This window comes from Channa argus, chromosome 5 (assembly GCF_033026475.1).
Source record: "Channa argus isolate prfri chromosome 5, Channa argus male v1.0, whole genome shotgun sequence".
Taxonomy (NCBI): domain Eukaryota; kingdom Metazoa; phylum Chordata; class Actinopteri; order Anabantiformes; family Channidae; genus Channa; species Channa argus.
This window is the reverse complement of record NC_090201.1, coordinates 6,925,407-6,951,276: the sequence shown is the minus strand read 5'-3', so window position 1 is coordinate 6,951,276 and position 25,870 is coordinate 6,925,407. Positions and strand designations below refer to the sequence as shown.

At 43.1% G+C, this 25,870-nt stretch overlaps 2 protein-coding genes across 4 annotated transcripts; one reads left to right on the top strand and one right to left on the bottom strand.

The window, feature by feature from the left end:
- Positions 1–434: 434 nt before the first annotated feature.
- zhx3a (zinc fingers and homeoboxes 3a) lies at positions 435–17,044 on the bottom strand. Of its 3 annotated transcripts, none has more exons than XM_067504108.1 (3): positions 16,908–17,044; positions 2,473–5,358; positions 435–1,966 (listed from the first exon to the last, which is right to left on the bottom strand). In XM_067504108.1, the coding sequence occupies exons 2-3, from the start codon at positions 5,154–5,156 to the stop codon at positions 1,933–1,935; spliced, it is 2,718 nt and encodes a 905-aa protein (XP_067360209.1). In that variant the 5' UTR covers positions 5,157–5,358; positions 16,908–17,044; the 3' UTR covers positions 435–1,932. The 3 variants fall into 3 exon arrangements, with proteins under 3 accessions (XP_067360209.1, XP_067360210.1, XP_067360208.1); XM_067504109.1 differs by lacking the exon at positions 16,908–17,044 and adding an exon at positions 13,607–13,746 and having other exon boundaries at positions 2,446–5,358; XM_067504107.1 differs by lacking the exon at positions 16,908–17,044 and adding an exon at positions 13,607–13,746.
- On the top strand, positions 13,636–21,009 carry fam83d (family with sequence similarity 83 member D). Its single transcript, XM_067504111.1, has 5 exons — positions 13,636–13,775; positions 16,593–17,362; positions 19,015–19,182; positions 19,340–19,464; positions 19,624–21,009. The coding sequence occupies exons 2-5, from the start codon at positions 16,877–16,879 to the stop codon at positions 20,513–20,515; spliced, it is 1,671 nt and encodes a 556-aa protein (XP_067360212.1). The 5' UTR covers positions 13,636–13,775; positions 16,593–16,876; the 3' UTR covers positions 20,516–21,009.
- The last annotated feature ends 4,861 nt before the right edge of the window (positions 21,010–25,870 follow it).

Sequence of the window (25,870 nt, the reverse complement as noted above, 5' to 3'; positions counted from 1 at the left end):
GACACTGAACCCCTAACAGCCCATCCCATCCCCAGCTGTGCAGTGCCAGTAGAAATTGGGGAGGGTTGTGTCAGGAAGGGCATCCGGCGTAAAAACTGCCCTGAACTTGGGATAAGCCAAAAGGACAAAGAAAAAATAAAATAATTACAAAGTGGTTCTAATGTTTTAAATTAATGATGTAAAGTTGCTCACATTGTTATGCCTGATCAGTGTATATCCTACATGAGACTAACTGGGATAAAACTGGGATTGTCATGGAAACACTTAATTGTATTGTCAGCTGCTCACCAGCAGGTGAGGCTGTTCGCTTTTTCTCTCTAATCCCAGTGCACTTTATTTTTGCTTTCACATTCATCACGCTGAATAATTAGACCAGTATCCATGGAACAATTCACAGTCACTCCTGTTGCAAGGTGTTGTGCAAATAATGAGACTTTAGTGCTTGGTGAGTATTCAGTTTATTCTGTAAAGATTCAGAAGTGTAGAAAGGATGATACAACAGTGCTTTATGATCAGACTATTTCATAAAAGTTTTTTAAGTGATCATAACACCGTAAGTCCAGATTCCATTTATCTCAAACCAAAATAAATTTGTAACATTCGACACAAGTGCATACACTGCTGGTAGGAGATCAACCTCCAATTTCACTTTGGATGGTATAGCACCGTTCTTAGCTATTAGCAGCTTGACAAAGATGCAGCTTAATAGGATTCATGTAGTGACTGTATGTTTTATATAAACAAGAAAATTCAGAGGAGAGCAAAGAACTCCTCATTTGGCTCTCTAGCTAGACAATATCTCACTCTGTCAGTGTCTAGGGATCAAATTGATAATTTTGCTATAAACATTTTGCCAGTAACAATATTTGATACAATTACAACTTAAAGTTAAACATCTCCAAGTGTACAGAAAGCAGCACAAGATTTTTTTTCACAGATATAGACCAACAGTGACCATCAATGTACTGGCATGTTTTTTTTTTTTCTTTTTCTTTTTCCCAGGACAGCACAGTAGCTGGAAAGCAAGGTGATGGGCAGACAGGTCATATAAACACATGGACAGAGCTGAGTAAGGCAACGTTAGCGTGACAGGCTTCTCTCTGTTCAGTTTGCAGGGCAGTGTAGTGTATCGATCTCGACAGAGCTGTCAATACCTTTATTGTGGGGCAGTGTGATTTTAGCATTGCTGTCTTCATTAGTGCATTATATATAGTCTCTTGCGTGTAGCTGAACTGCAAAGTGATCACCAACATTTATACAGATCTAAATAAAACATGTTTGATTGCATCTGGACTTACAGTGACTATAGAAGAGTAAATAGAATTGAAAAACCAAATAACGGAAAAAGTAAAATTCAAGGCAGTGCTGAAGTACTGGTTGCTAAAAAAGTAAAAAATATCACAAAGCCAACAATAACATTTCCTTGACACATCTTTTGTTTGTCCAGTCAGTACAAACCTTATTTTATAGTGCAGTTTCAATCATATATATATATATTTCTCCCTCTGACCCAATAACAATATCTCTCGGCCCTATCCTATCCTATCGCTCATTCAAGTCAGTTTTCCAGTCAGTGTGCGTCTTCTCTCTTTCTTTTCTTTGATCCCTTGTACTGACCTCATTGTGCACCCTCCCCACACAACCACAAAGAAGCATGAAAGGCTTAAACATCACAGGACTCAAAGGTGAGAAGTTCTTTCTTTTGACGATGGCAGGAAGTGATGGCAGATGGAAGAGGAGGAGGAGAAGGCAAAGGAGGAGGAGGGGTGGGGGGTATTCACAGTTACAGTCAGAGTCCAACGGTCCAGCTACAATCACATCTGCTGTCATTACGAACACTCTTTTTTTATTTTAATTTTTTCAGACCATGACCAGGGGAGCACGCCAGCCTTTAAAACATCATATTCCTCCTGCAAGACTGGGCCTGCTTCATCACACCTCCAGCAGCTCCATCCTCAGGCGATCCCTACCAGCGATACACACAAACAATCAAACACAAAATGCAAAAATTGTGAAGACATAACTGGCAAGTTCCTGTTGTATTGTACGTGAGCTACTTTTTGGGAGGGACCATTGTAAAAAGATCCCTGGGTACGAGTTAACCTCCACGAAAACCCATCTCGCCAAAGACAATTGTCATGATTTATTCACATATATTATCATGCTTTCTCTATAATTCAAAGTCCCAGACTCCTACTTATCTAAAAATAGCTTCTTAAACACAGACCTTTGATTGCCTGAATAAGCTACTCAGCATGAGTACCTGTACACACTTCTCTTGCCTCCTTTTTACTGTACATCATGCTGCAGCCACTACAATCAACAAACTGTCATGCTTTTATCACTCTACCTGGCTTGTATTGTTCTTGGTTTAGTGATTGATAAATAACTCTACGTTTGTAAAATATCACAAGACATGAAGATTGAGAAGTGAATGTTACAAACTTTGTAAGTCAGACGGGACTGCGGTACCTGGCATCAGTCTGTTGTTCAATGAGTGACTGACTGGCCACTGGCTGCTGGTGGTCGTCTGCTCTCTCTGACCAGGGATCCTGCAGGACTCCTGGCTGCGTTGACTCCTCAGCTCGGCCGCGCTCGCCGTTCCCGTCGGACCCCATCAGACCCAGCAGCGGTGAGTATGAATCCTGCCACACAACCCGCTGCCCTGAGTTCAGTCCTGGTTCTCCTTCAAGGTGCTTGTTCATGTCTTGCTCAACAAGTTTCTTTTTGGCCACTGGAGGGTCGTTCGGTGATTTGGCTTCAGTGTCTCCGTGGCACCTGGCTTCATCCGACTCTGCTGCCGGTCGCTGATAGGTCTCGAGCCACTTCAGCTGGCCGTTCTTGTGGCTGTACCTGCTGTCACTGAACCAGCGCACCACCTCCGACTTGGGAAGGCCTGTCTGGATGCTTAACTCCTCGTACTGCTGACTGCTGGGCCAGCGGGTGTTGGAGAAAACCTGCCGGAGGATGTGCAGCTGCTGGGGTGTCTTGTTGCCCCAAGGGGGCGAGAAAGATGGCTGAGAGGCAGACACCTCGGTTATGTCAGACTTGTGATCTTGTTGTACTATCTCAGACGTAGTCTCTGGCTCATTCATCTTCAGCCTCTTAAAGTTGATTTTGATGGGGTCTGAGCAGCTTCTCTCCCTGACAAATGGGTCCTCATTTTTAATGATTTGCTTTAAGATTGACATGCCTTTTATGGGAAAGTCCTTGTTGCATTTACCCTCGTCTAAAATGGATGAGCTGCTTTTTGTAATAACAATGGTGCTGGTGCTTTCAGTTGGGGATTTGCTGGCATGGTTCACATCCGGGACACTGTCATTACAGGTAGTACTGGGGTATTCACTGCTAATACTGCTGTTGTTGGTCTTGTGGACATAGTTGTTGTGTTCCTCATCGGGTTTCATGCTCTGGGGCTGCTCCTGTGGACTGATGATGTTATGATTGTTAAAGGTGGCGTTGGATTTGCTGGTGTTGTTAATGATCACTTGACTCTTGGTACTGTTTGAACCTTCCAATCCAAGGGTTAAACTGTTGCTTTTGAGGTTTGGTTTGCCGTCTGTGTCAGCAACACAGTGCTCCTCATTATTGCTAATGTTGTTTGAGCCAGTGGCAGTGCTGTTGATACTGTTGGTTGGGCTGCTGTTATGCACTGATTTCCTGGTGACAGTCTCACCACCATTAGTACTGCTGGAATAGCTGCTGATGCTGCTGCTACTACTGCAACTACTGCTGCTACTGCTGCTTCGAATGCTGCTGGTGCTACTGACACAACCACTGCTTACAGCCATGTCGAGGCTGAGGCCATTGCTCTTGTCTGGCTCCACAGTGGACTGAGAATTCTTGGTCAGTACCTGTGTTGTTCTGACAGAGGGAAACTTTGGGGGGACAATTGGAGTAGAATATGAGACCCTAGTGACATGGGGATTGGTGGACATGCTGCCCTGTGTTGTTATGACTCCAGCGGGCCTGGTTTTTATACCGCCGTAGGGAACTTTGGCCATCTGAAAGTTTGGTCCTTTTGAGCCTGGATGGGCAGTGACAGTGTGGTGGGTTACGATGTGATTGACGTGCCGTTGTGTGGCAGGTTGCTTTTGAGGTGCTCCGCCCTGGAACACGGTGTTGAACATCTTCCTCCTGGCCTCTTCGATCTCTTCAGGAGACCAGCTTATGCCCTGCTTGAGCCTTTGGGCAGTAAACCACAGTTTGATCTGCTCTTCGGGAAACTCTGAGACCACCGTTAGGTAGCAGAGTTCAGCTTTGGTCGGGTAGGGAAACTTGCCAAAGGATGTCTTAAGAAAGCTGCTGGTGTCCATGGCGGCATCGTAGGTGGGGATGCTGCTTAATGGGATCATCACCTTTGGAAGGTCTTTATTGGAATCAGAGGAGGGAGGAGAGTAAAGAGAGGGAGTGTGCTGGTGAAAAACTTGGTTGGACACTGTCGTCGTAATCACATGATTGACAGTGGTCCTCGGCATAGCTGGGGCGCCAGAAACACTGAGAGCCCCGTTTTGGAGTTCAGGCACATTTGTCAGCATGTTGGGGTCTACATCCTTTCCAGTGTCTATTTTTCGTACCTCCACAGTGTGAGAGACCACAATCTTTTTGTGCTCTCCCTTGGCTTTCATCATCTTTGCAATGGGTGTTTTGGTGAGGGAGATCCCAAATTCTCTGTAGTCTTCTCCGCTGTCCGTGAACAGGCTTTGTTCCACAGTTGTTACTCCATCTCGCTTGTTGACAGTTAGGGAGGCAGTGACCAAACCCTCCATTATCTTCGGGTGGGCGTTGGCGTTATGCAGAGCCAGAGCCTCAAAGCGGACAACTGACACCCCACAGTTCAGGCAGTAGAAGGTGGGCTGGGCCCTGAAGTCTAAGTGGCAGTTGTGCATGTGATCCAAAAAGTAGTTTAAATCTCTGGATTCAAAACGGCACGTTGAACAGCTATATGTGCCTCCTTTCTGCATCTCACTGCCACTTTCAGATTTGGAGGAGCTGTGAGAGAAATGGCAGGACTCTTCTCCAGAGATGCTGAGTATGCTATCTTCTGGGATTGTTGGTAGGAGTTCTGGTAGTGAGCCCAGTATGATTTCCTCACGCACATGTTTGGATTTGGATGGTATCATGCAGGGTACAGTGGATTTCCTCTTGCTGGCCATTATTGTGCAGCTTTGTGTAAATGGGAGAGTGAATGTGATTGGTTGTCCGGTATGATGAGAACAGAGGGCGGGTGGAGAGTGGAGAGGGTTTGATGGAGTTTAGTGTCATGGACCAGCCACTATGATATCACAGTGTTGCTTCATGCCTTCTGTCACTTCAGGACTCTTGTCACATGGACAAGTTTAACAGCTCCCAGGGAACCTGTGGGCAACGGGACCAAAAAACAGAAATGGTGTGACTCTTTCAGTCCATATTCAAATGCGTTATTTTAGAAAAAGAAATAATAGTGGTAGATACTGTAACAGATAATGTCATGGAAATGACACAACAAACCTACATGTATGAAGACTAAATTCATAATTAATGTAAATTAAAAATGTCAAAATGTACGTACACATAACATACATGACATACACTATTCCAGTAAGCAGGATGTAGAGGAAGCTAAGAGCCCCACACAGAGTAGTAAGTGTAGAGCTACAGTGTGATAAGTGTAGGTGGTATTTATCAGCAATTATAGCATAGAAGTAAAAGGAGTCCATGTTATTTCTTTTCCAAAAAGCCTCATGATTTTATGTTTATGATTTAAAAAAAATGAAGGTTACATTAAATTACTGCACAGAAAGGCAGAAAGAAAGTGGATCTCTCTTACCTATTCGAGCAATTGGCATTAGAGTTAAAAGATTATTCACATTTTGAATTAGCATTTGACTCATCTTTAATAATATTAAAAGGCACATTTATCATTAATTATATGGAAGGAAAAAAGGGAAAAAGGCTTTGCAGTAATATAAAATAATGTAGTGTTCCACTCTCAGACACCAACACACACACACACACACACACACACACACACACACACACACACACACACACACACACACACACACACACACACACACACACACACACACACACACACACACACACACACACACACACACACACACACACACACCTCCAATCTTTGCAGCCTGTCAGTGTTCTGGATATTTACTAGGATTTAGAGAGCTCTGTCACTAGCTGTCACTTTTTATGAATTCAGAAAAAAAGAGCGTAATAATGGACAAAGCCAGAAATGACAGTCTAATCTCTCCGATATTTGTTGTTCCTCCCCCCCGACTGCTGCTGCTATAGTTTTGGCTCTTCTAATTATTGATGGCATGTGTCCACTGAATTATTTTCAGTAGAGCTTCATGATATTAACAAACCACGTCAGAAACTCTAAGTTCAAAGCTAAAGCAAATACCGTGTACAGTGCATGTGATGAGTTTGAATCAGTGTTGGGATCTTTGTAGCCAGACGCCACCTGCCTCCCTCCAGGAAATAGTTTAATATCAGTGAATAAATATCGTCAACAGACTACCTTGGGGATTTTTCACCTATTGAGTGGGATGCACTTCACATTTCCAAATTAATTCTGTTGTATCTAACATTACCAGCTCGTTTTTCCCGTTGTCTGCAGCTCCTGCATATATGCAAACATATGCACACAGGCTTGTGTCTGTCTGCAAAACTAGTCATTGCTTGGAAAAGTAGGAAATTTTATTTTAAAGGATATTTATTTATATTAAAGAAAGGGGGACATTTTAAATTGAATATGTTCACAGTCTTTTACATGCACTGGATTTTGCAGGCCTGTTTCTCAGACAAATTAAGGTTGAATGACTGCCAGTCAGAGTGCGTATTTTATTGCCAGACTTGGGTGTGAGCCATATGTTTTACATTGGACATTACATTACAGTCTTCTGGGCATAATGTAGTGTGAAGAGGGGAAATCAGGTGACTTGTGTGTGTGTGTGTGTGTGTGTGTGTGTGTGTGTGTGTGTGTGTGTGTGTGTGTGTGTGTGTCTCAGCAGTCAGCTGAACCCAGTACTGTTAAAAACCTGAAACATTTCTTACAAGGCCTGGGAAGGTTCGTCCAAACCTTTCTGAGGCCATGTACGAGCTCCTGGTTCAAACTGTGACATCCTACCCATGTTCAACAAGCAGCATGGCATCACATGCATGCATACAAACACAATACACAAATCAGTGGGTGTGCAAACCCATTAGCAAACCACATCCACAGCCTTTTCTCTCCTACAACACTACCCATAAAGATGGATACAGATTATCTCTTCATATTAAAATGGTGAACAAGAAAGACACAACCCTGTTTCTTACAAAGCCCCAATTATTTGATTTGATTTTTGTCAGTTTAACACTGCAAAGTACAAAATTTCAATCAAATGAGGAAAAAGAAATTTTAGTGGAGCTTTGCACTCTCTGCACTTTGCATGAACCTGTGACAAACACATATTTGCACACGCCCTCTCTGAGACTCTGTATATCACTTGTCTTCCTTTCCTGAGCCTCAAAAAGTGTTGATGTGCGACATGCTGCTGGAAACTATACTCACCCTATCATCATCTATCCATATCACTCAGGCTTTACCTTGTCATGCACTCATGGGGAAAAAAAAAACATTATCTACACACATTCGGCTACCAGAACCCCAAAAACCTGCCTTCTGTTGAGATCCAGCATACCTCCACATCTTGTTGAAATTCCTTCAACACATGATTTTCTTTTGGTCACACTTCATTCGTACAAAGTGAAAAGCGCTTTCACAGACTTTCATTTTTCTGCATCCACGTGCATGTTCACCATGGCCTTCTGAATGCTAAATAAAAGATGAACCTGTTCCAGAATTAAAACCCTCAAACGACTACCTAAACAGTACACAACGATCCCAGACTGACTATGACACCCTCTTTGTTACTGCCTTTTTTTTTTTATTTCTACTGCTTTATTCTGACAGAAAAAAAACCTAAAACAAAACAAAACAAAAACAACAACAACAAAGAAAAAAATAGGTCACCAGCATCTTATGCAGTAATCCCGGTTCACTGCATCCAGACGCGGACATGTGCTGTATGTTTTGCCGCCAGAGAGGTCATGATATCCTCTGATGGCACACTCGATTAACCCCTGGTGAGGACACAGCGTTCACTGAGTTTGTTCCACTTAAGGAGGGATTTTAGAATCAGCTTTCACGTTACAGAGGGGGATGTAGTCATGCACATCTGAAACATCTGTGTGACACTATGTTATAGAAGTTTGTGAAAAATCTGTGTTAGATCAGTTTAGCTGTGCTGATGTGATTCATTTTGTTTGTTTGTCTTCTAGACAAGGTGCAGACAATAAAGTGATGGAGATAATAATTTGGTCACGTTGGGTTGGCGGGGAGCTGTGACTGGCGTACAGCCCCAAAGGGGACACTCGTCTGACGCTGGCCTAAATCGGAAGAAAAAAAAAAAAAAACCTCCACTTCCTGCCTGAGAAACCCCAAGACAAGCCAAAAGTTGAGAAAGGTTACATAAAGAATCAGGTCACCTATCAAAAGAATGGGCTGCTTTATCTGGCAAGTGAGAAGCACGATCAGACACAAGACAAGGGCTTTCCAGACAGGGAGCCACTGAATGGATCCCTGTGAAAAGCCAGGCCTTGTGTTTCAGCGACAAGGTAGACAACGCTCAGACGATCATTGTCCCCAGTGTGTCGTATGTCCTCGCACTGGCACTGGCTCTGGCTCTGTGGCACAGAGGGAGAAAACTCTTTTCATCTGGGTGGACCGGGGCAGTCGAATAAGAAGTGAAGCGAAGGTGGCAGAGTTCTCAGACGTGCTTTCCGAACACCCACATTCGGTGTAAGCAGAGGCGCCTTGTTCGCCGAACTAAAACCACATTTGAACCATTCAACTTTTCAAAAACAAGCGTTTCCAAACAAATGGGATTAGACTTGGTTTAAATTCTGATGGGGTTTATACGTTCCACCTGATTTAATAGCAGCTTTGAGATTTACAGGAGGGCCTCCCGCATGTTCTCGTACACTGTCATTTCCATCACAGTGATATATTTGCATATCACCCATGTTTAGTTATATTCTTTATACTTTTAAGTGGCAAAAGACTCATTTTTGGCTTATTTTTGCAAACCAATTGAAAGAAAGCAGCATGTATCGCCTTTCATCACCTCATAAACTGCTGCAGTAATTACAATATTACAACAGAAAAACATGCCCAATCTTCAGCGAGCTGCTACCAGCGGAAAGGGAGGCGAGGCTGCAAAGGGGTTGCTAGACATTAAAATTTAATTCAAAACAGTCCACCGATTCAGACACTCCCAGATTGTTGGGTCACCTACAGTTGACATTACCAAACAGAGATTGGTGTTTTTGTTGTGCCGCTTGTCACATGAATGAGAATGTGAAGACTGGAGGAGGAAGAAGGACAAAGGAAGACAAAACTCAGACATTTGGGAGTGAAGTGAGATGATGACTGATGATGATGACAGGCTGTGCTGTTTCAATATTCCTCCCTGCTGACACCTCTTAGGCACACATCTCCACACACACGCACGCACACCACTCACACACTCCCTCCTCACCTCTGCAACATTTAGCACCTGCACGGTTCTGAAAATCTTTCTCTTTGAACTGAATAACTGGCAATGAGTCTCTTGATGCGACAGTTGGAGATAAGCTAAAAAAAAAAAAAAGGCATGAATTCTTTCACTTATGACAGTATTTGTTTTGTGTGTAATTTGCTTTGACAGTGATCCGTGGCTGTCTTGAGAGTCTACTCCAGAAATCGGATCCCTTCCCCAAAAAATAAAAATGACCTGGCATCTGCTGGGGGGGCAGAGGCAGAGCGGGGGGAACTCCTGACAGATACATCTGAATGATCAAAAAATCTGTTCAGAAAGAACACTTTCTGCCAAATGTCCATTAAATAGATTAACGTCATGTGAGTGAATCAGATGGACACCCAAATATAAGCCAGAGACAGAGAGCAATTACTGTCTTCCACAGAGAAGAGATTGGGAACAATGGCGCCTCATTTATAAGGGAAACGTGATCCAGCGCTGGGAGCCTTTAGACGGCTGACTGTCGAATTGCGATTGTTCTTTTTCCTGCTTGTTTGGGTGTCTCCTGTGTCCATCATGCTGCCAGAGTGGACTAATGTGTGCTTCTTTTTGACAGTAAGGGTGGACAGATTTCAGTTTGGGGACATCTTTGTGTGTGAATGCCACTGTACGCCTGCCAGCATGAATAAGTGTCAGGCTCCAGTGTTACGTGTGTTGAAAAACAATTCAGAGTCACCAGGGCCATTAGCACAGTGCTAATACAGCACACGAGTCTGCACTGTCTTCACTGCCTGTCCACCTGAAGACACGCAGTGGCTCCATCTCTGCTACAGGATTTTTTCTCTTTATATGGGTGTGTTTGTGTGCCTAAATATTAGAGCCTCAGTGCCTGAGACGCAGGTGTTGTCAGCCATCTCATCCTCCTCCTCCTTCTCCTTGCACATGCACCCCCCCACCCCATTTTCTTTTTTTTTTTTTTTTTTTTTTTACCTCCATGGCTGCAGCCTCGTCCACTGGGAGACCGGTCGGTGGTGCCACTCATGTGTTAACATTGCCATGGCAACGCCTCTTCCCCTTGCCCACCACGCCACACACACACACACACACTGGAGTTACTCGCCCACACCCACCACACCAACCCCAAGACACACACGTGTACACACATTGAATTCCTTGGACTGCATCCGGTGCAGGACAAACTTAATCCGCATGCCCCGCCAGCCATCTTTAAAAAGTCCATTTTTGGTTATGTCTCTTTCAAATAACTTTGGATGAGGTCTACAACAACACCATCGCCTTTCTCTTTTTTAATTGGGTTCAACAACACACAAAAAAAAATCGCTTCTCCACTGTTCTTATGTTTATGACAGCAGCTGATGTAAGAAACATGGGAGCTGCACACAGGAAATATGACCCTCCTGTCAGTGCTGTTTTCTTGCTAAATGAGTGCTGAGGCCTGGAGACTGATGCGGTAAAGTATATACCTACTGCACTCTGCCGGTCTGAGCATCTCTGTTGCGTGGTCCTGTTTTGTGTTAGTCTGAGTACTCACTGCTGAAATCTTACATTGTTCTCCAAACCCTTCTATCTGTGGCCCAGATGAATGACAGACAAATAAACTATGGTGTGTAGATAAAAAAAAAAAAAAAAACTCTGAGTCATGCATCCTTTTACATCACTTTTGATGAATAACTTCTTCAGTTCTGTAGCCAAGGCTACAGGCATTCATTTGGCAACTTAAGACGAAAAGGAAGAAAGATGGCGGCGTACCGCACATTGAGGCGTCCATTCTAAAATGGCTGACATCACAGCCTCCTCTAACTGCCAAAGCCTGGCAAATGCCAGCTCCTGCTGACCAAACCTTTCTTGCATGGGACAGAGAAAGTGGCAGGGGCTCTTTCCACACTAGCCCCAAGGTTTGTCGCCCCCCCCACCCCATCAGTGCACGGGCGTTTCTTTTGGTAGGAACTGTGCAAACATGCTGTTTTAGTGAGGCTTTTGAGCGGGCTGGGGCTTCGATACAGCCTTGGTCTGATGACAAAGGCAATAACAAAAAGGATGAAAGACCCAAATAAAAGTGAACCTGTGTAGACCGCCGTTCTTTCTGTTGGGAAAAACAGGGCTGTGTTTTGGAGAATTTTCTGTGAGGATCATGAGGTATGCTGCTATCGTGAATGCTTGTTTGTCTAAAAATGGCTGGAAAATATATCTGGTTGGCATTAAATAGATGAGTTTCTTCTCTAAACTCAAGGAATGTTATACACTCCATGTCAGCTAAATCTCCAAATCATGACCATATGACCTTCCTCTGTATTCTCTGGCAAGGGATTCATTTTGAGCTGTGGGAGTCTCACACAAACATAACATCCACATTGCGGCTGCTGTTGAAAATGAGAACACCAAATCCTAAAAAGTACAGTATTCCAGGTACATGAGGGGTGGCATGGGCAGAGCCGCTGTTTTGCGAAAGGGGAGTGGGCACTCTTGGCCCACCACATTGTGTCTGTGTATACAAACAGTCCGCTGTGGCCATAACGAAAACTGTGAGCTGTGCCTAACTGCAGAGAGTGAGGGATGAAAGGCAATATGCCTGGCCTCATTAGAGCAGTTCCGAGAAGGGAGGTGGAAGACTGTTCCCAGGGATCCACAAAGGGAATTGACATTCCCCCAGTGTAAGTGTCCTGCTGGACTGAAAATCTCCACACACTGAACGCACCGGGCCAGGCTGAGCCGATCCACTGGAGCTGCACAGTGAGAGCTCATTTACCTTTGTTTTTCTGGTCATCACACCCGCCTGCAAATTAACTACCAGAGTGCAGAAATGACCACTGTAGACTGGACTTCACTCCACACTTGGAGACGCTCTCCACAGACCAAACACCTACTCTCTCAGGAAAACCTCAAGTGTTCTGCAGTCATTTCCATGACCTACATTATATGTAACAAGCTTAGCTGGTTAAATAATTAAAATACATTCCAAATATTGCTGGTGATTCATGCTTGTCTGGCTGGCAGCTTGAATAATATGGGGTTGTCTCTGGTGTTATGGGCACTGGACCCACACATGATCCACAGAGGCAACATTAGTCAGCACAGAGGTCCCTCCCCTAAAGGCAGAGGGAGACACATGGCATTCAAAGCTGGGTCAATATTTATGTACAGACCGAAAATGTGACCTTATTTTAATGCAACGCCTCACTGATATTCCACAGTTTGTAAAGTAACTGCGTGATCCTGAAACGAGCAGCTCTTCTTACTGTACAGTATATATCTAAGTGTGTGTGTGTGTGTGTGTGTGTGTGTGTGTGTGTGTGTGTATGTATGTGTGTGTGTGTGTGTGTGTGCGCGCGCGCGCGCGTGTGTTGGGGAGCAGCACATGTTGGTAGGAGGAAGAGGAGGAAATGAAAGAAAAGAGTCCTATGCATTCAGATAAAGGCCTTGCCTTTCTCCTCTGCCAAGAGGAAGAGTTGTGTATAGTCAGCGATCAATAGAAGAACATTGATATTTGGCGCTGAACATCTATGGACTTAGAGGGTTCTTATATCAGTCGATAAGCCTCCTAAAGCACTGTGTTCAGAAGTCTTTCACAACTATAAAGCACTCACTCTCACAGCACTGTGGGGAAATACAGCGCGTTGTGCAATAAAATAAGCAGATACGCCACATTGTATAGCGCGAGAAGGAGAACAAATTGAGCCAGGCGGAGGATCCGTTGTTGTAACTGTAACGAACTGACGAGTTAACCCGTTTCACTCCATTCACTAGGCTGTGGGGCAACACACTGCCTCGGAGCTTAGTTGCCAAAGGCGATCTGGCACTCTATATAACCTTATGAATATTCCCAAAAAACCTCCACCCCCCTCCTCCACCTACTGTCGCCATTTTATACATTGGCGACTTCATATAAACTGCCTTGACTACAGCACCAGATGAAAATTCAATATTCAACAGCGAGACATATTTTCAGTAAACAACTTTGGAGATCTCACCTCGCCAATAATGACAGTATTCGTGCTTAGGAAGAGTAGAGGTGTCCTTACCTTAACAGTCGGTGGCAAAAAATGGAATCCGACATTAATATATAAATGAATAATATTGGATTAGCTCCGATCGTTGCGCGTGGAGAAGAAGAGGAGGCGAGCAGGGGGTGGGAGCTCTCCTCAAGTGAACCCGGTGAACTGGCGTGAACCCGTCAGTGACCACGGCAAGGTACAATACATTACATTACCTTTCCACCCCTCAGCCACACTGTATGGAGACGGCAAAACAACTATGGTCGGCGGTGCAGGACGAGGCAGCTCCAAAAAAATTATAGCGAGTGTATTTCCTATGGACACGTGATTCGGAGCGTCATCCAAAATCCAAAAGCCCTTTCATCTAAAATTTTGGAGAGGGGCGGGGATGAGATGGGGATGTGTGTGCGTGCGTATGTGTAGAAGGGGAGGAGGGGAGGGGGGGGGGGGGTACGTATACTGAGCCCTGTGCACATTTGGGTATGTCGTTATAGGGGCAAGGCAGTGCTCTCACAGATTGGGTTATACATAGCTATAATGGCGCCGCGGAGCAGGATGAACAGATGGATTGTGTTTGTGTAAATTCGGGATTTGACAGGAGTTCCGTGCTCTGTCGTTTCGGTGCTTCATCACCCAAAAGATTCTCTTAATTAGGTCACATGCTTTTTCCAATAGCTGGCTGCTGTCTTTAAAAATAATCTTGATGGGCTACTATGAATATTAATCGGTGTGGGAATTGTCATTTAAAACACGGACCTAATAACTTAGACTTTTACGCACGCGCGTTATAGTGATTGACCAATTTACGCAGGTGCACAGTAAACACAACCTTGTTGTTCATGTCCGTTTTTATAATTACATGGAGTCAAATGTTTGGTTTACGTTTTTGTGTATAGTATCCTTTATAAATTACTGCTCTGACCCCCGTGACCTTGTTGGCCTCCTGTGCGTAAAAGCGCACCGAACTGATCAACAAACGGGCTTATTGTACGTACCTAGTAAAACGGTACAGGAGCTGCAAATTAGCTTTTTGCTAAATGCCATATATACATGTGCCGGGTTGCTAAGCTGTAACAATTTTTAGTTGTATTGTCCCTGAAAAAACAATACATTATCGAACCTAAAACAATACTTATAATACCTTCAGGTTGAAGCCAAGGAGTATTATGGACACACGCGTCTGCTCATACGTATGACAAGCTTGTAATATAGCTGATTTAGACCTGTAGTCTACACTATGTTTAAATGTGTAGATAGGTGGAATGCAGTCTGAGGCAGTACGTGGGACATAAATATAACAGGCCTCCATTATTTAGGAAACATGGATTTGCGCTCCCCTCCCAGTTTGTCCTCACTGGGTTCAGACGTTGCCTTTAGCTGTGGCTGTGTACAGTCAGGAAAACAAAGATTATCTATCAGGAAGATGAATCACAAAGTGGTTAAATTGAGAAAAAAAAAATAAAAAACTCCACCCATGGTTCCGGTCTGTAGAAATGAGACGTGTTGTCTTGAATGATCTGGTCTGATCCTTGGTTTGAGAGATGTTTGACTCAAATATAGCAAAATGTACATTTTCTCGTTACTGCTAGCACTTGGTGAAGATTTTTACTATGGTGATCACAGTATATTGATCTGTAATGACTGACAGTGGAATTTATGGACAAATATATATGAAATGTCTGCATTCTGTGTACTACACGGTTTGCTGGGTGAGGTCCCACTGATTTAATAAGTGCTGCTCTTGTGGGGATTGCAAGTCTCCCGTTTGAGCTCATGCATTAGGCCTATGCACAGGACATTATCCATGCTGAATACAGATTAGATGGTCCCGTGATAGTGTACAGAGCAGTTTTTCTCTTCATTATCTGCTGTATTAAAACTCATGCTGCTTGTTTAGAGTTTTATTTCTGCAGCTCTATGTTATTTCTCAATTAAACGCTTTTTTTATTGTGTACAATCCCACGAAAGTCCCAACATAACAATGTAACCTCGAGCACAGCAAAACTAAACCCAGTTGAAAAAGAACTCACAAATTTTTTGGCACATTTGTATTGTTAAGGTTTACAGTAAACTAGGGAATGAATAGCCTTGGATTGCTTGTAAGATACTTGGTTTCTTAATTTTCCCACTGCAAAGCGCATGAAGCAGAGAACACAAAATCTTTCTGTCCCATTCCTAGTCTATTTGTGGAAGGCGAAGGTTGGTGCTCAGTGACCAGAATCCATTCTTTTTACACAGATTATATTAGAAGACCTCCTCGTGTGTGTAACAATGTTAACTATAGTTAATTCCATATTTTCAAAGTTATTTCAGCTCATGCGTCGGTCCGTTTTGCTGACATTTGTGATCTTTTGCCAATGCATCCTGCAGGAATGGCAACTGTTGCTATGGTTACCTGCGGTTTGCGTACGTAATTGACCCGATCCCCCCTGGCAAAATATGTTTCCGCACACTTTTTGTGCGCATAACTAAATATCCCCAGTGACGATCTGATTATTCTTTCTGAATTATAATACACCAATAAAAATGTACTTACTTGTTTTTGTAATAGCCATTTGGACAGTGAAATCCATTGTGCTTACAAGACCCAAGTGTAAACTATCCCAACCCTGGGAACTCTTTACAATACAAACCTCAACCATTATGCAACATTGTTTTTTAGCACGGTAAACAAACAAAACCACTGATGAGCTACCGGCTTCGTGCATTCAAACACTGTGGGTCACCGGCTCAGATTTAGTGGGAAATGTGCAGACAATAATCACACAACTAAACGCAAAGTGCTGCTCCTGATTGCTGGAAACAGCTTCAGCAGGTTTCCCACACTTTGACAGTTGACAGGGGATGAAAGTTACTTCATTCACGTTTGTTTTGTTCTAAAAACTACAGAAAAACAATTTGGCAGCATGTAACAGTTTTTAAATAATTAGATTTCTGACACTGGCCACAGCCTCGGTGATATTAGAAAAAAATGTCAGAGTGAGACCTCTTTGCTGTCGCTCGCTCTCTGCAGTGTAACCGGATCAGGGCAGAGCAAAGGGCCGTACAGGAGACTTGTTTTCCTCCAAATGAGCCAATGAGGCCGGCTTTACATTAGACTGACAGCCTGACTCGGCGATCCCGGAGACGCCATGCCGGTTTAACAACTGTCCGACAGCCAATACGGAGCCACGACAGTCAGGAACGGAGGGAAACAACAAAATACGAATTTGTGTTGGTGTGTGTCCAAACGTTACCTGCCACCTGCAGCACAGTGGAGCCTGTTTGAGCAGAAAGGGAACAACGATCACAACAACGATGGCCCTCTCGCAATGCCTGGACGACTCACCTCTGAGGTGGGGCCCAAAACACACCGGGGCCGAAGACGTGAACCTGCAGGAGGTCTACAACGAGAGACACCGGCTGGCCCTGGAGGAGCTGCTCTCACACGGGCTTGACAACTTTCTGGACTTCCTCAAGAAGGAGAGGATCCCCAACTTTCTCTCCGACGATGAGATCGAGCGGATCAGGAGCGCCGCCGTGCCCCCTCGGTGTGCTTCCCACCAAGGTGAGGATCAGGCGCTGGAACAGTCGCTTAGCAGCTCCTTGGACTGCTCTTCCGTCACCTATTTCCCCGAGGTGTCCGACGTGGAGCCGCCGATGCTGGAGATGGGCTGGCCCGCCTTCACCGCTGGGTCCTACCGGGGAGTCACACGGGCCGTGGCGCATTTCCAGCCCAGCTATGGAGACTGCGTTTACAGCTGCAAGGAGGCCGCGAGGCGCATGATTAAAAGCGCAAGAGAGGTAAAAAGTAAAAAGTGTTCGATAATAATTATCTTTCTAATATTAATAATTAATAATTCATTTTATTTCTAAAGCACTTTACATTTGTTAACAACTGTCAAAGTTCTACACAAGACGATTAAAATCAAGAATAAACCATAATAAACATGTAAAGCATAGAAACATATAAAACATAAAATAACATAGCATAATAAAGAAAATGTAATTGGTAATTAAGGTTATTAGACTTGATTTTTTACTTCAATCACCATTTGGGCATTGATTGTGTTTGTGTCAGTGTAACTTTGATATTCGTAAAGGAACAAACTGTGTAACATCTGTTTGTAAGGTTAGTCTGTTTTGTAGTTTCACATTGTAACATTCGTAAGAGATTGTCCTCGCCTAAAGACTACAGTTATTCAGTGACAACATGGTTTTGTGCAGTATTTCCAAACACTTTTTTTTTAGTAATGTGTCAATTTTTATCACCCCCCCTTCACACACACACACACACACACACACATCTAAAAATTATTCAGTGTGAGTATATTTAGTCCCCCAATTAATAATTTTTAAGGGAAAACTCAAGTTCTACTTCTTCCTTGGATCTTTAGTGCCAGATTATCCCCATGGATTTCCCTTGATCAGTTTGGGTTGTAGAAGTTCAGGTTTTTGAAATATTGATTAGAAAGGAAGCAGTGACCAAAGGACCAAACAAATAAACAGAGCGTGAATATTCATGGTGTGCTGATGTTCCTGATGGGATCTGTCAGTCCAGCCTCTGGTTATGAAATGAATTATCCCAGCATGACTGTGGCTTCAGCGGCACCTCAGGCTTATGTAGGACCTGCGTGCCAGATGTGCCTCGACTTGCTTTGCTCCCCCTCCATGATAATATGCATTCCCTCTTTCTTTAGAGAGCTTTAAACTCTGAATTTCCCCTGTGGCCTCCAGCTAAAAGATGGTTGTCACATATGCAGCCAGTTTTTGGCTTGGCAACCAGTTGAAATCTTAAAATATTCGCACTCGTAGCACACAGCCCTTATTGTGCAAAGGAGCCACTGACTGTAACAACGCTGTATGTTGTCACTAGTTAGTTCACAGCACGGGTCTGGGTTTCTGTGAAATGTAACTGTTTTTACACATTTTCCTAAAAGTAACACCCCCCCACCCAACCCTGACAGACACACACACGCGCACACACACACACACTATACCATCCAAATAAGGCGGGAAACTCCTGACAAAGCTGCATGTGAATCCCAGCAGTCTGAAGGAATAAATTGGAGATATGTAAACATCCGTGTCTAATCCTCCACACACAACCTTTACCACAGCATGTGAAATTCCATCCCTCCTTTTGAAAATGATAAATCTCAGTGTAAAACAAAGATCAGGAAAATGGAGGCAAGCCCTACAGTGTCCTGTATAAAAGTCATTTGTTTGCTGACCAAGCGTTACTGCCGATTGCCATGGTAACAGACCACAGTCAATAGAAAGCTCATCAGCACACACGTTACAAGGAGTGTGTCTGACAGAGATTCACAGCCCTGTTTGAATAAGACCTTGCGTTTGATAATAATAAAAACACAATCATGTGCTACATCCGGGAGAGCACGGCTGCAGCCCTAAAAGGAATTCTATTATATTACCTCTGTAATTTTCCACTGCAGGTGATTGCCATAGTTACAGACTCCCTGACAGACCTGGATATCTTTAAGGATCTTCAGGAGGCATGTTCCCAACGCAAAGTCCCCGTTTACATCCTGCTCGACCAATCGTGTGCCCCAGCTTTCCTCAAGATGTGCAGAAATGTCAACGTTCGACTGGATGACCTTCGGGTATGTGGTTGGTTCAGTAAAGCCGATGTGTCTCTGTACACACAACATGAACGTCAGATGGCATGAAATTAAAATATATAACCTTTAAGGGGCCTATATAAAAGGATGGGACTGTTCTTATCCCTCAATTGTGCTTCTTATTTTGTAATCCTGACAGCAAATGAGGGTACGAACGATAACTGGTACAACTTATTACATGAGATCAGGAGCGAGGATTACTGGGAAGGTTCACGAGAGGTTCTTGCTCATTGATGGGAACAGAGTGGCTACGGGTTCATACAGGTAGAAACCTGCTAACCATTCCATTAAATCCAACAGAACACACTGTGTTAGTTTGTAACCCCCACATTTACCAGACTGACGTAATACATGTTAGCACTTAGGTCAAGAGGTAAAGCTTCCTATTTTCAGTTGTGTGTTAAATCTCATTCCTGTGTGCAGGTACAACTGGACTGATAGCAAGCTGAACAGCAGTAACCTGATTGAGCTTTCTGGTCAGATAACAGAGAAGTTTGATGAGGAGTTCCGCATCCTCTATGCCCAGTCTCTACCTATAAACACTCGAGGTCCTCCAAGTGTCCATAACAGTGGCATCTACGAGCACATCCTCATTACAAATCCAGTAATCTCCTCCCCTCATCTGGCCAGAGGGAGGCCTGTGGAGCCAGTGTGTCTGACCAGCACACCCAACCGCAAGCCCAAAACTTTAGCACTGGCTCCATGTGATCCCTTGAATCCAGATCATCAAAAAACCAGCCCTGCATCTGACTCCTCCACCATAGGTGAGGACTGGACGGAGCAGCAGCACATGCAGGAGGAGATCCTGGCTGGTAGCACCACTCCGTGTTTCCCTGCAGAGCAGCTAAGCGACAAAGGGGCGATGCCCCCCAGCATCATCTCTTGCCATGCCTCAACTCAGACTAGCCGGTCAGTGACAGACAGTGGCACCCAAACTGACTTCCAGCCCTCAGAACACCACGGCCGTATCATGTTGTCATACACAGGGCCAAACCAGACCACCTTACCCTGCTTTGCATCTTCCAGGCAGATCGTGCTCACCCAGGAAGCTTCAGGCGACACCCTGAAGGACTGCTTCCACAAGCTGTCCAACATTCGCCAGTACCACTACTCAAACATTCGTGCCAAGCTGGAACACATTGTGACCGGGCTGTCCCACAGGCGAGAGCTAGCGGACATCACCAACATGACTCAGGGGCTCGGCGCTCACAGCAGGCAGAGTGTACACAAGGACTGGGAGCAGGAACCAAACCCCAGACTGCTTGTTGAAAGTGCGGGCATGGGCACGTGGCCAAGAGCCAGATGTGTACACTAGTTTTTCTTCAGGGATTTTGGGGATGGAGGAATAACTGCTGTGAGTTTTTTTTGTGGATTTTCTGTTTCAAATTTAAGGAATGGTTTCAGCTTATACAGTAGAATTTCAGCTTTTTTTCCATTTGTGTGCTTTCTGCTCTGCCCACTTTTGTCCTTTTCATGCTGTGTCGTGTCCATGTCGAAACAATTTTTGGTGTAATGGTTAGGCCTCATTGTAACTGACTTTAACATCTTGTAGCAATTATTATTTCAACCAAAGACACAATGTACAAAACTTATATTTCTTTTTGACCATGTCAATTTAATGAATATCATTTGCTGAGATGGCTAAGACGGGATAATATCAGCTGCTGTAGTATGAGTGAGAATACACTGATGTGCTTTTTTTGTTTATTTAAATCAGATTTGGCTGTTGTAATTCTTTCTGAACATCATTCCAGAGAGCAGCTGGCTCTCACTGTGCCTTGGTGATAAATAAAGTAGGATTTTGCAAGATGAATGTTGTTGTTTTTTTTTTCACACTTCCTACTTACACACCCTGTGTGTTCTTTTGTCCTTAAACTGCAATTGAAATCTTCTCATGAACAATGTCTTAAAAAAATATTTGTTCAGAAGTTCCTGGATAAGCGAGGAATCAAAACGCACTGAAGTAACTTCACAAAGAGAATGAACACCTGCGCCTTGTGCACTGTGGTGCCTTCATGCAATTAGTTTAGAGACAGCATCTGTGATACTGGCACCTCTGCTGATTACGTAGCCAATCACGGTTGTTGTCCAGGGTGAATTTGGAGAAGACGCTCTGTCACAAATCACAAGCCTAGATTAGGACAAGCACTAAATGAACACTTCTTAACACACACTATTCCATATCAAGATATAGACCTAGCCTTAGTCACAAAGCAGAGGGACCTGCTGGATGTGGTTTTAGTACAAAAGATCCTAACTGCTAAAACACTAATGAGACAAGGAGAATTTCTAGTTTGTATTTCAGTTCAATTCAGTTCAATTTTTAACCATAAAATCACTTTAGTTGAATCACTTTTTGATACATATGTTCTGAAGTTGACTTTTTAAACTGTACAGTACAAAATTTGCACAGACAAATAAAAATAAAATGTGGCATTATGAACACCCTCGCTTTTAAAACAGAAAATATTTCAATGCTGAGCCAGCTGTTTATGTCAGAATACCATGTAGAATGAGTTTTTCTAGCCTTCTCTTTTGTAAATATTTAACAAAGGTTTATTGTGATACTTGTACATGAGTGTATTACTCTAAATCAAGTCAGCTATTATTAATGTGATGCCCTATTCTCTGATTTATTCCAGTCCAGAAAATAACCACATTCATTTACTCAGTTACTGTGATTAGATTTTAAGATATTTGTACATCAACTGAGCATTTTTCTATTCTAATAATTTGGATTTGTTCAAATTGACAAATACTGTATACTTACATCACTGTATTAATCTGACAGTTATTTCATTATATAGTTACTACATATACATTAGGTCTGGAGCTACTGTTTTATTTCTTTAGACTTTTTTTGGTAAATTATTTGGTATATTAAAATTGGAAACAGTGGAAAATATTAATTTCAACATCTCAAATGACAAAATGGCATTCCTGAATTTCTTGAGTTAACATAAACTTAACATAACATCAAGATTTCTTGAGTTAACATAAAACTTCTTCACCAAGAGTATATATACTTTTTGGTTTTGTTAGAATATGATCAGCCAAATTAAAACATTGCTTAATTGCATCAGTTAAAATATTTAAATCATATACAATATAAAATATATTAAGATGGTTAGTCTGCCAGTTACATACTTTACACATTTAGCTGTTTAATTTACAGAAAATAAAAAAACAACATAAATGATAATTGAATGCAAATGTAGTAATATGAATTTAAAAGCTAGTGTTGAAAATGTTTTTCATTTGTGACAAGCCACATTATTACCATTCAGACTCAATACAGCCTACACTCTAAACTATTACATGGCAATAAGGTAAGAACAGCAGGCTCTTCAGAGGCTCCTCCTGTGGTGTGTGCATCTCCTACCAGGCAAGCACATCAAAAGCCTCTGCATTCATTATGTAAAACACAGCTGAAGAGAGCAGATCTACAAGTAAATAGAATGGTGGTAATATGTTCGAGAAAGGTATTTGATTTTAATTGGCTGCTGCAAAGCAACCACTGGCTGTAATCAAGGAACCAGTGGGGGATCCACAACACAACAGCCTGCACCCATTAGACTCAGCTCACTGGTAAACAGGGAAGTCTGCATATTCCACTGACAATTAAAAAGTATATCTGTCATTTACTTTTTAATTGTTTTTCCTTGATACAAAGTACTTTTGTTTTTACACATTTTTCTGGGATTTCGCTTCAGGATGATTAGCTGTTACACTGGCAGGATTCAGCCACTAGAGAGAGCCCTGTCTTTAGATAACACACGTTCATTTATTCTTTTTTAAAATTTTGTTCTGGTATTATGCTCCTACAGAGAGGTGTGTGGAATTATTATAGATTAATTTATCAGTTAGTTAAATCCAACAATATTTGTCTTTTGATCACAAAGGCCTTACAGAATTATCCCAATTCCATGAATCCAAGTTTTAGATGCATGTGCTGGAGGTTAACTCTGGTGTTGGCTGTCTCACACTTTCTTGACAGAATTTTCATTGTTAAGTAAAGGTGTGCACAACACAATCAGACAGTGCTCGATGTCCTCTTCAGGTCACGTTGATCCCCAGAGGATTGTAGTAGCAGAACCTCTCCTGCTGCATGCTGGGTAAAAATTCATGTGGATGTCAGCATGTCTGACAGAAGGTGTAACATTATATCCAACCAAATATTGCGTTAAAGCCTTATTCACTTATTCAGCTCAAATATAGCCATTGCGCACGGTAATAAATAGCATCTAAAGCTTTGAACTGCAGGTCCTTAGAAGCAGAAAACCACGTTGATTAATTGTTACAAGAGGTTATGCTTGATACCAAAGAGATGTAAAAGTGAAATTCTTTCCATTAAATATATCTGTTAATTAGGTTAGTATACATATTTTTGGTTTATTGATTTTGGTGCTCAGTGTTTGAAAACATGAAGATTTGAAGGCCACAGTGTGTATAATGAGACAACATTGTCTTACGCAAACAGTCTTACGGGAAAGCATAGATCAGGGTGTTGCAATTTTTCTATTCAACTTTATTTATATAGCTCAAATTCACAACAAAATCATCTCATAATAAAGTCAAGACTATGCTGGTTAATAGAAAAAACCCAACAAATCCTCTTTAAGCAAGGACTAGGCCACGGAGGAGAGGAAAAAACTCCCTTTAACTTAAGAAACCCTCAGTGGAGTCAGGCTCAGGTTGGACGGCCATCTGCTTTGACCGGTTGGGTGACTGAAGAGTGGAGAGACAATAGAATAGATGAGCAACAAGAAGCACCAACAGTACACAGGACCAGTAAGTGCACATTAGAAACACAACAGCCGGAGATACCTGCAGAAAGGTACAGAGACAGGGAAGCATAGGGAGAGAAGCACAGCTACGGGAGAAGAACGATACAAATTAATGTCATGTAATGCTGACATATAAATACATGGAGATGAGAGGAGAGGGGAGGGGAGGGGAGGAAGGGAGAGGAGCTCAGTGCATGTGTGGGGTCCCTCAGCAGTCTAAGTCTATAGCAGCAAAAGAGCTGTCAGACAGCGCTGGTGATACAAATGATTATTGGATTTATATCCATCATTGTGTACATTTATGGAGGCTCACTCAGGGGCTGGGTTTAATCCACAAACTGGGCTTCTCGCTGTAGCACCAGATATATGTGTTATGATATTTTATCATCATATAAACTGAATGAACAGTTAGCAGCTGAATTTGTGTCAAATGTTCGGGATTTTGTTTCTAGCTCCTGGAAGTAACAAATATCACATTTGGCTTCTGACACCGACTGATGGATTCAAACAGCCCTCCTGATGCCGAACATAAACCTTTTAATTACTGCAAACATGGTTGATGAGTTTGGAGCTTGATTGCTTGGCCTTCATTAGTCAGATTGCGAGCTATAGTGACTCCCAGAGGCACAGTTTGGCAACTCTAAACAGTGCTGGCCTCTGTGTTTGGCAATTACATTTACCCTGCAGTACACCCAAAACGGGTGTGTGCACCCAAATACGCAAAGACACGCACAAGCTGGTGTATGTGCACTCACACTTTTTATTATCAGCTTGAGCAAGCAGAGCTGCATGCAGTGATTTCAGTCTGTTCTTCTTCTATTTAGAGAAAGAACCTGACTAAAAGAAAACACTGATAAAATGTGCTTAGTGTGCTGAGTCCTACTTTGTTGAACTGTGCCTGTCATAATGATTTCATGTTTGCTGTGCCATCTTGGCCTTGTTTTCCATCAGGGCGGCTGGTGGTTGTCACTACAGCGAGGAGGGAGCGTTCTGCCTCAGGCCGCGACACACTGATAATGAATGTTCAGCTCACTGGAAAATAAAGTATGTCTGAATTATGCACTCAGTATCTGGCTGTTGTTTGGGTGTGTGAGTCAGACGGTTTAGTTTATGTTTAGTTTGCACAACAGTCATTCTCTTCCCGCGTTGCAATGCTGATGCCAGGTCGCAGTTAGGCTAATACAGGTGGGAGGTATTGTTGATAGTCGCTTTGTGCTAAACTGCATGTTGAGCTGTAAAAACATGCTGTCCGGCAGCAGCCTTGATGCTATTTTTAGATGGCTACAGCTGCTCCTTAGCACCCAGCCTTAAACCAGCCATTCACCGGAGATTTATGCTACGAGAAACAGCTGCAGTGTCTTCCCACTTGGTTGTCCAAGAAGTGCTGGCTGAGGTCTATCGAAAACTGTGCAATTCCTTTGCTTACTGTGATGTCTGTTCATTACAGCCGACATCAGGATTAAATGCAATCATCAGTGAGTAAGATGCCTCATGCTGTTGGATGTTTACACCACAAGTCCAGAGCGTCCAGTGCTGCAGCGATGAGTCAGCCTCTGGTCACAGTGCCACCTGTGCCCGACACAGTTTCACCATGTGTGGGGAGGTACTCCCAAAAAAAACATCATGTGGCCCTGCACTTTAGCTCAGCATGCTGCTTTAGTGCAATAACACAATACTTTATTTATCAGAAGAAAATACTTCTTGTCCCTGATGTGGGCCACCGTTTGCCCCAGTGTCCCTGGTGAGGACACTGTAAAAGAATTCTAGGACCTTGTGTTTTGTACAAAACGCACAGATGTGTCCTTTGGTTAATTTTCTGCCCTGCTTTTCCTTTTGATACTGTATCCACAGTCCCGTTCACCACAGGCTGACTACGACTGTCA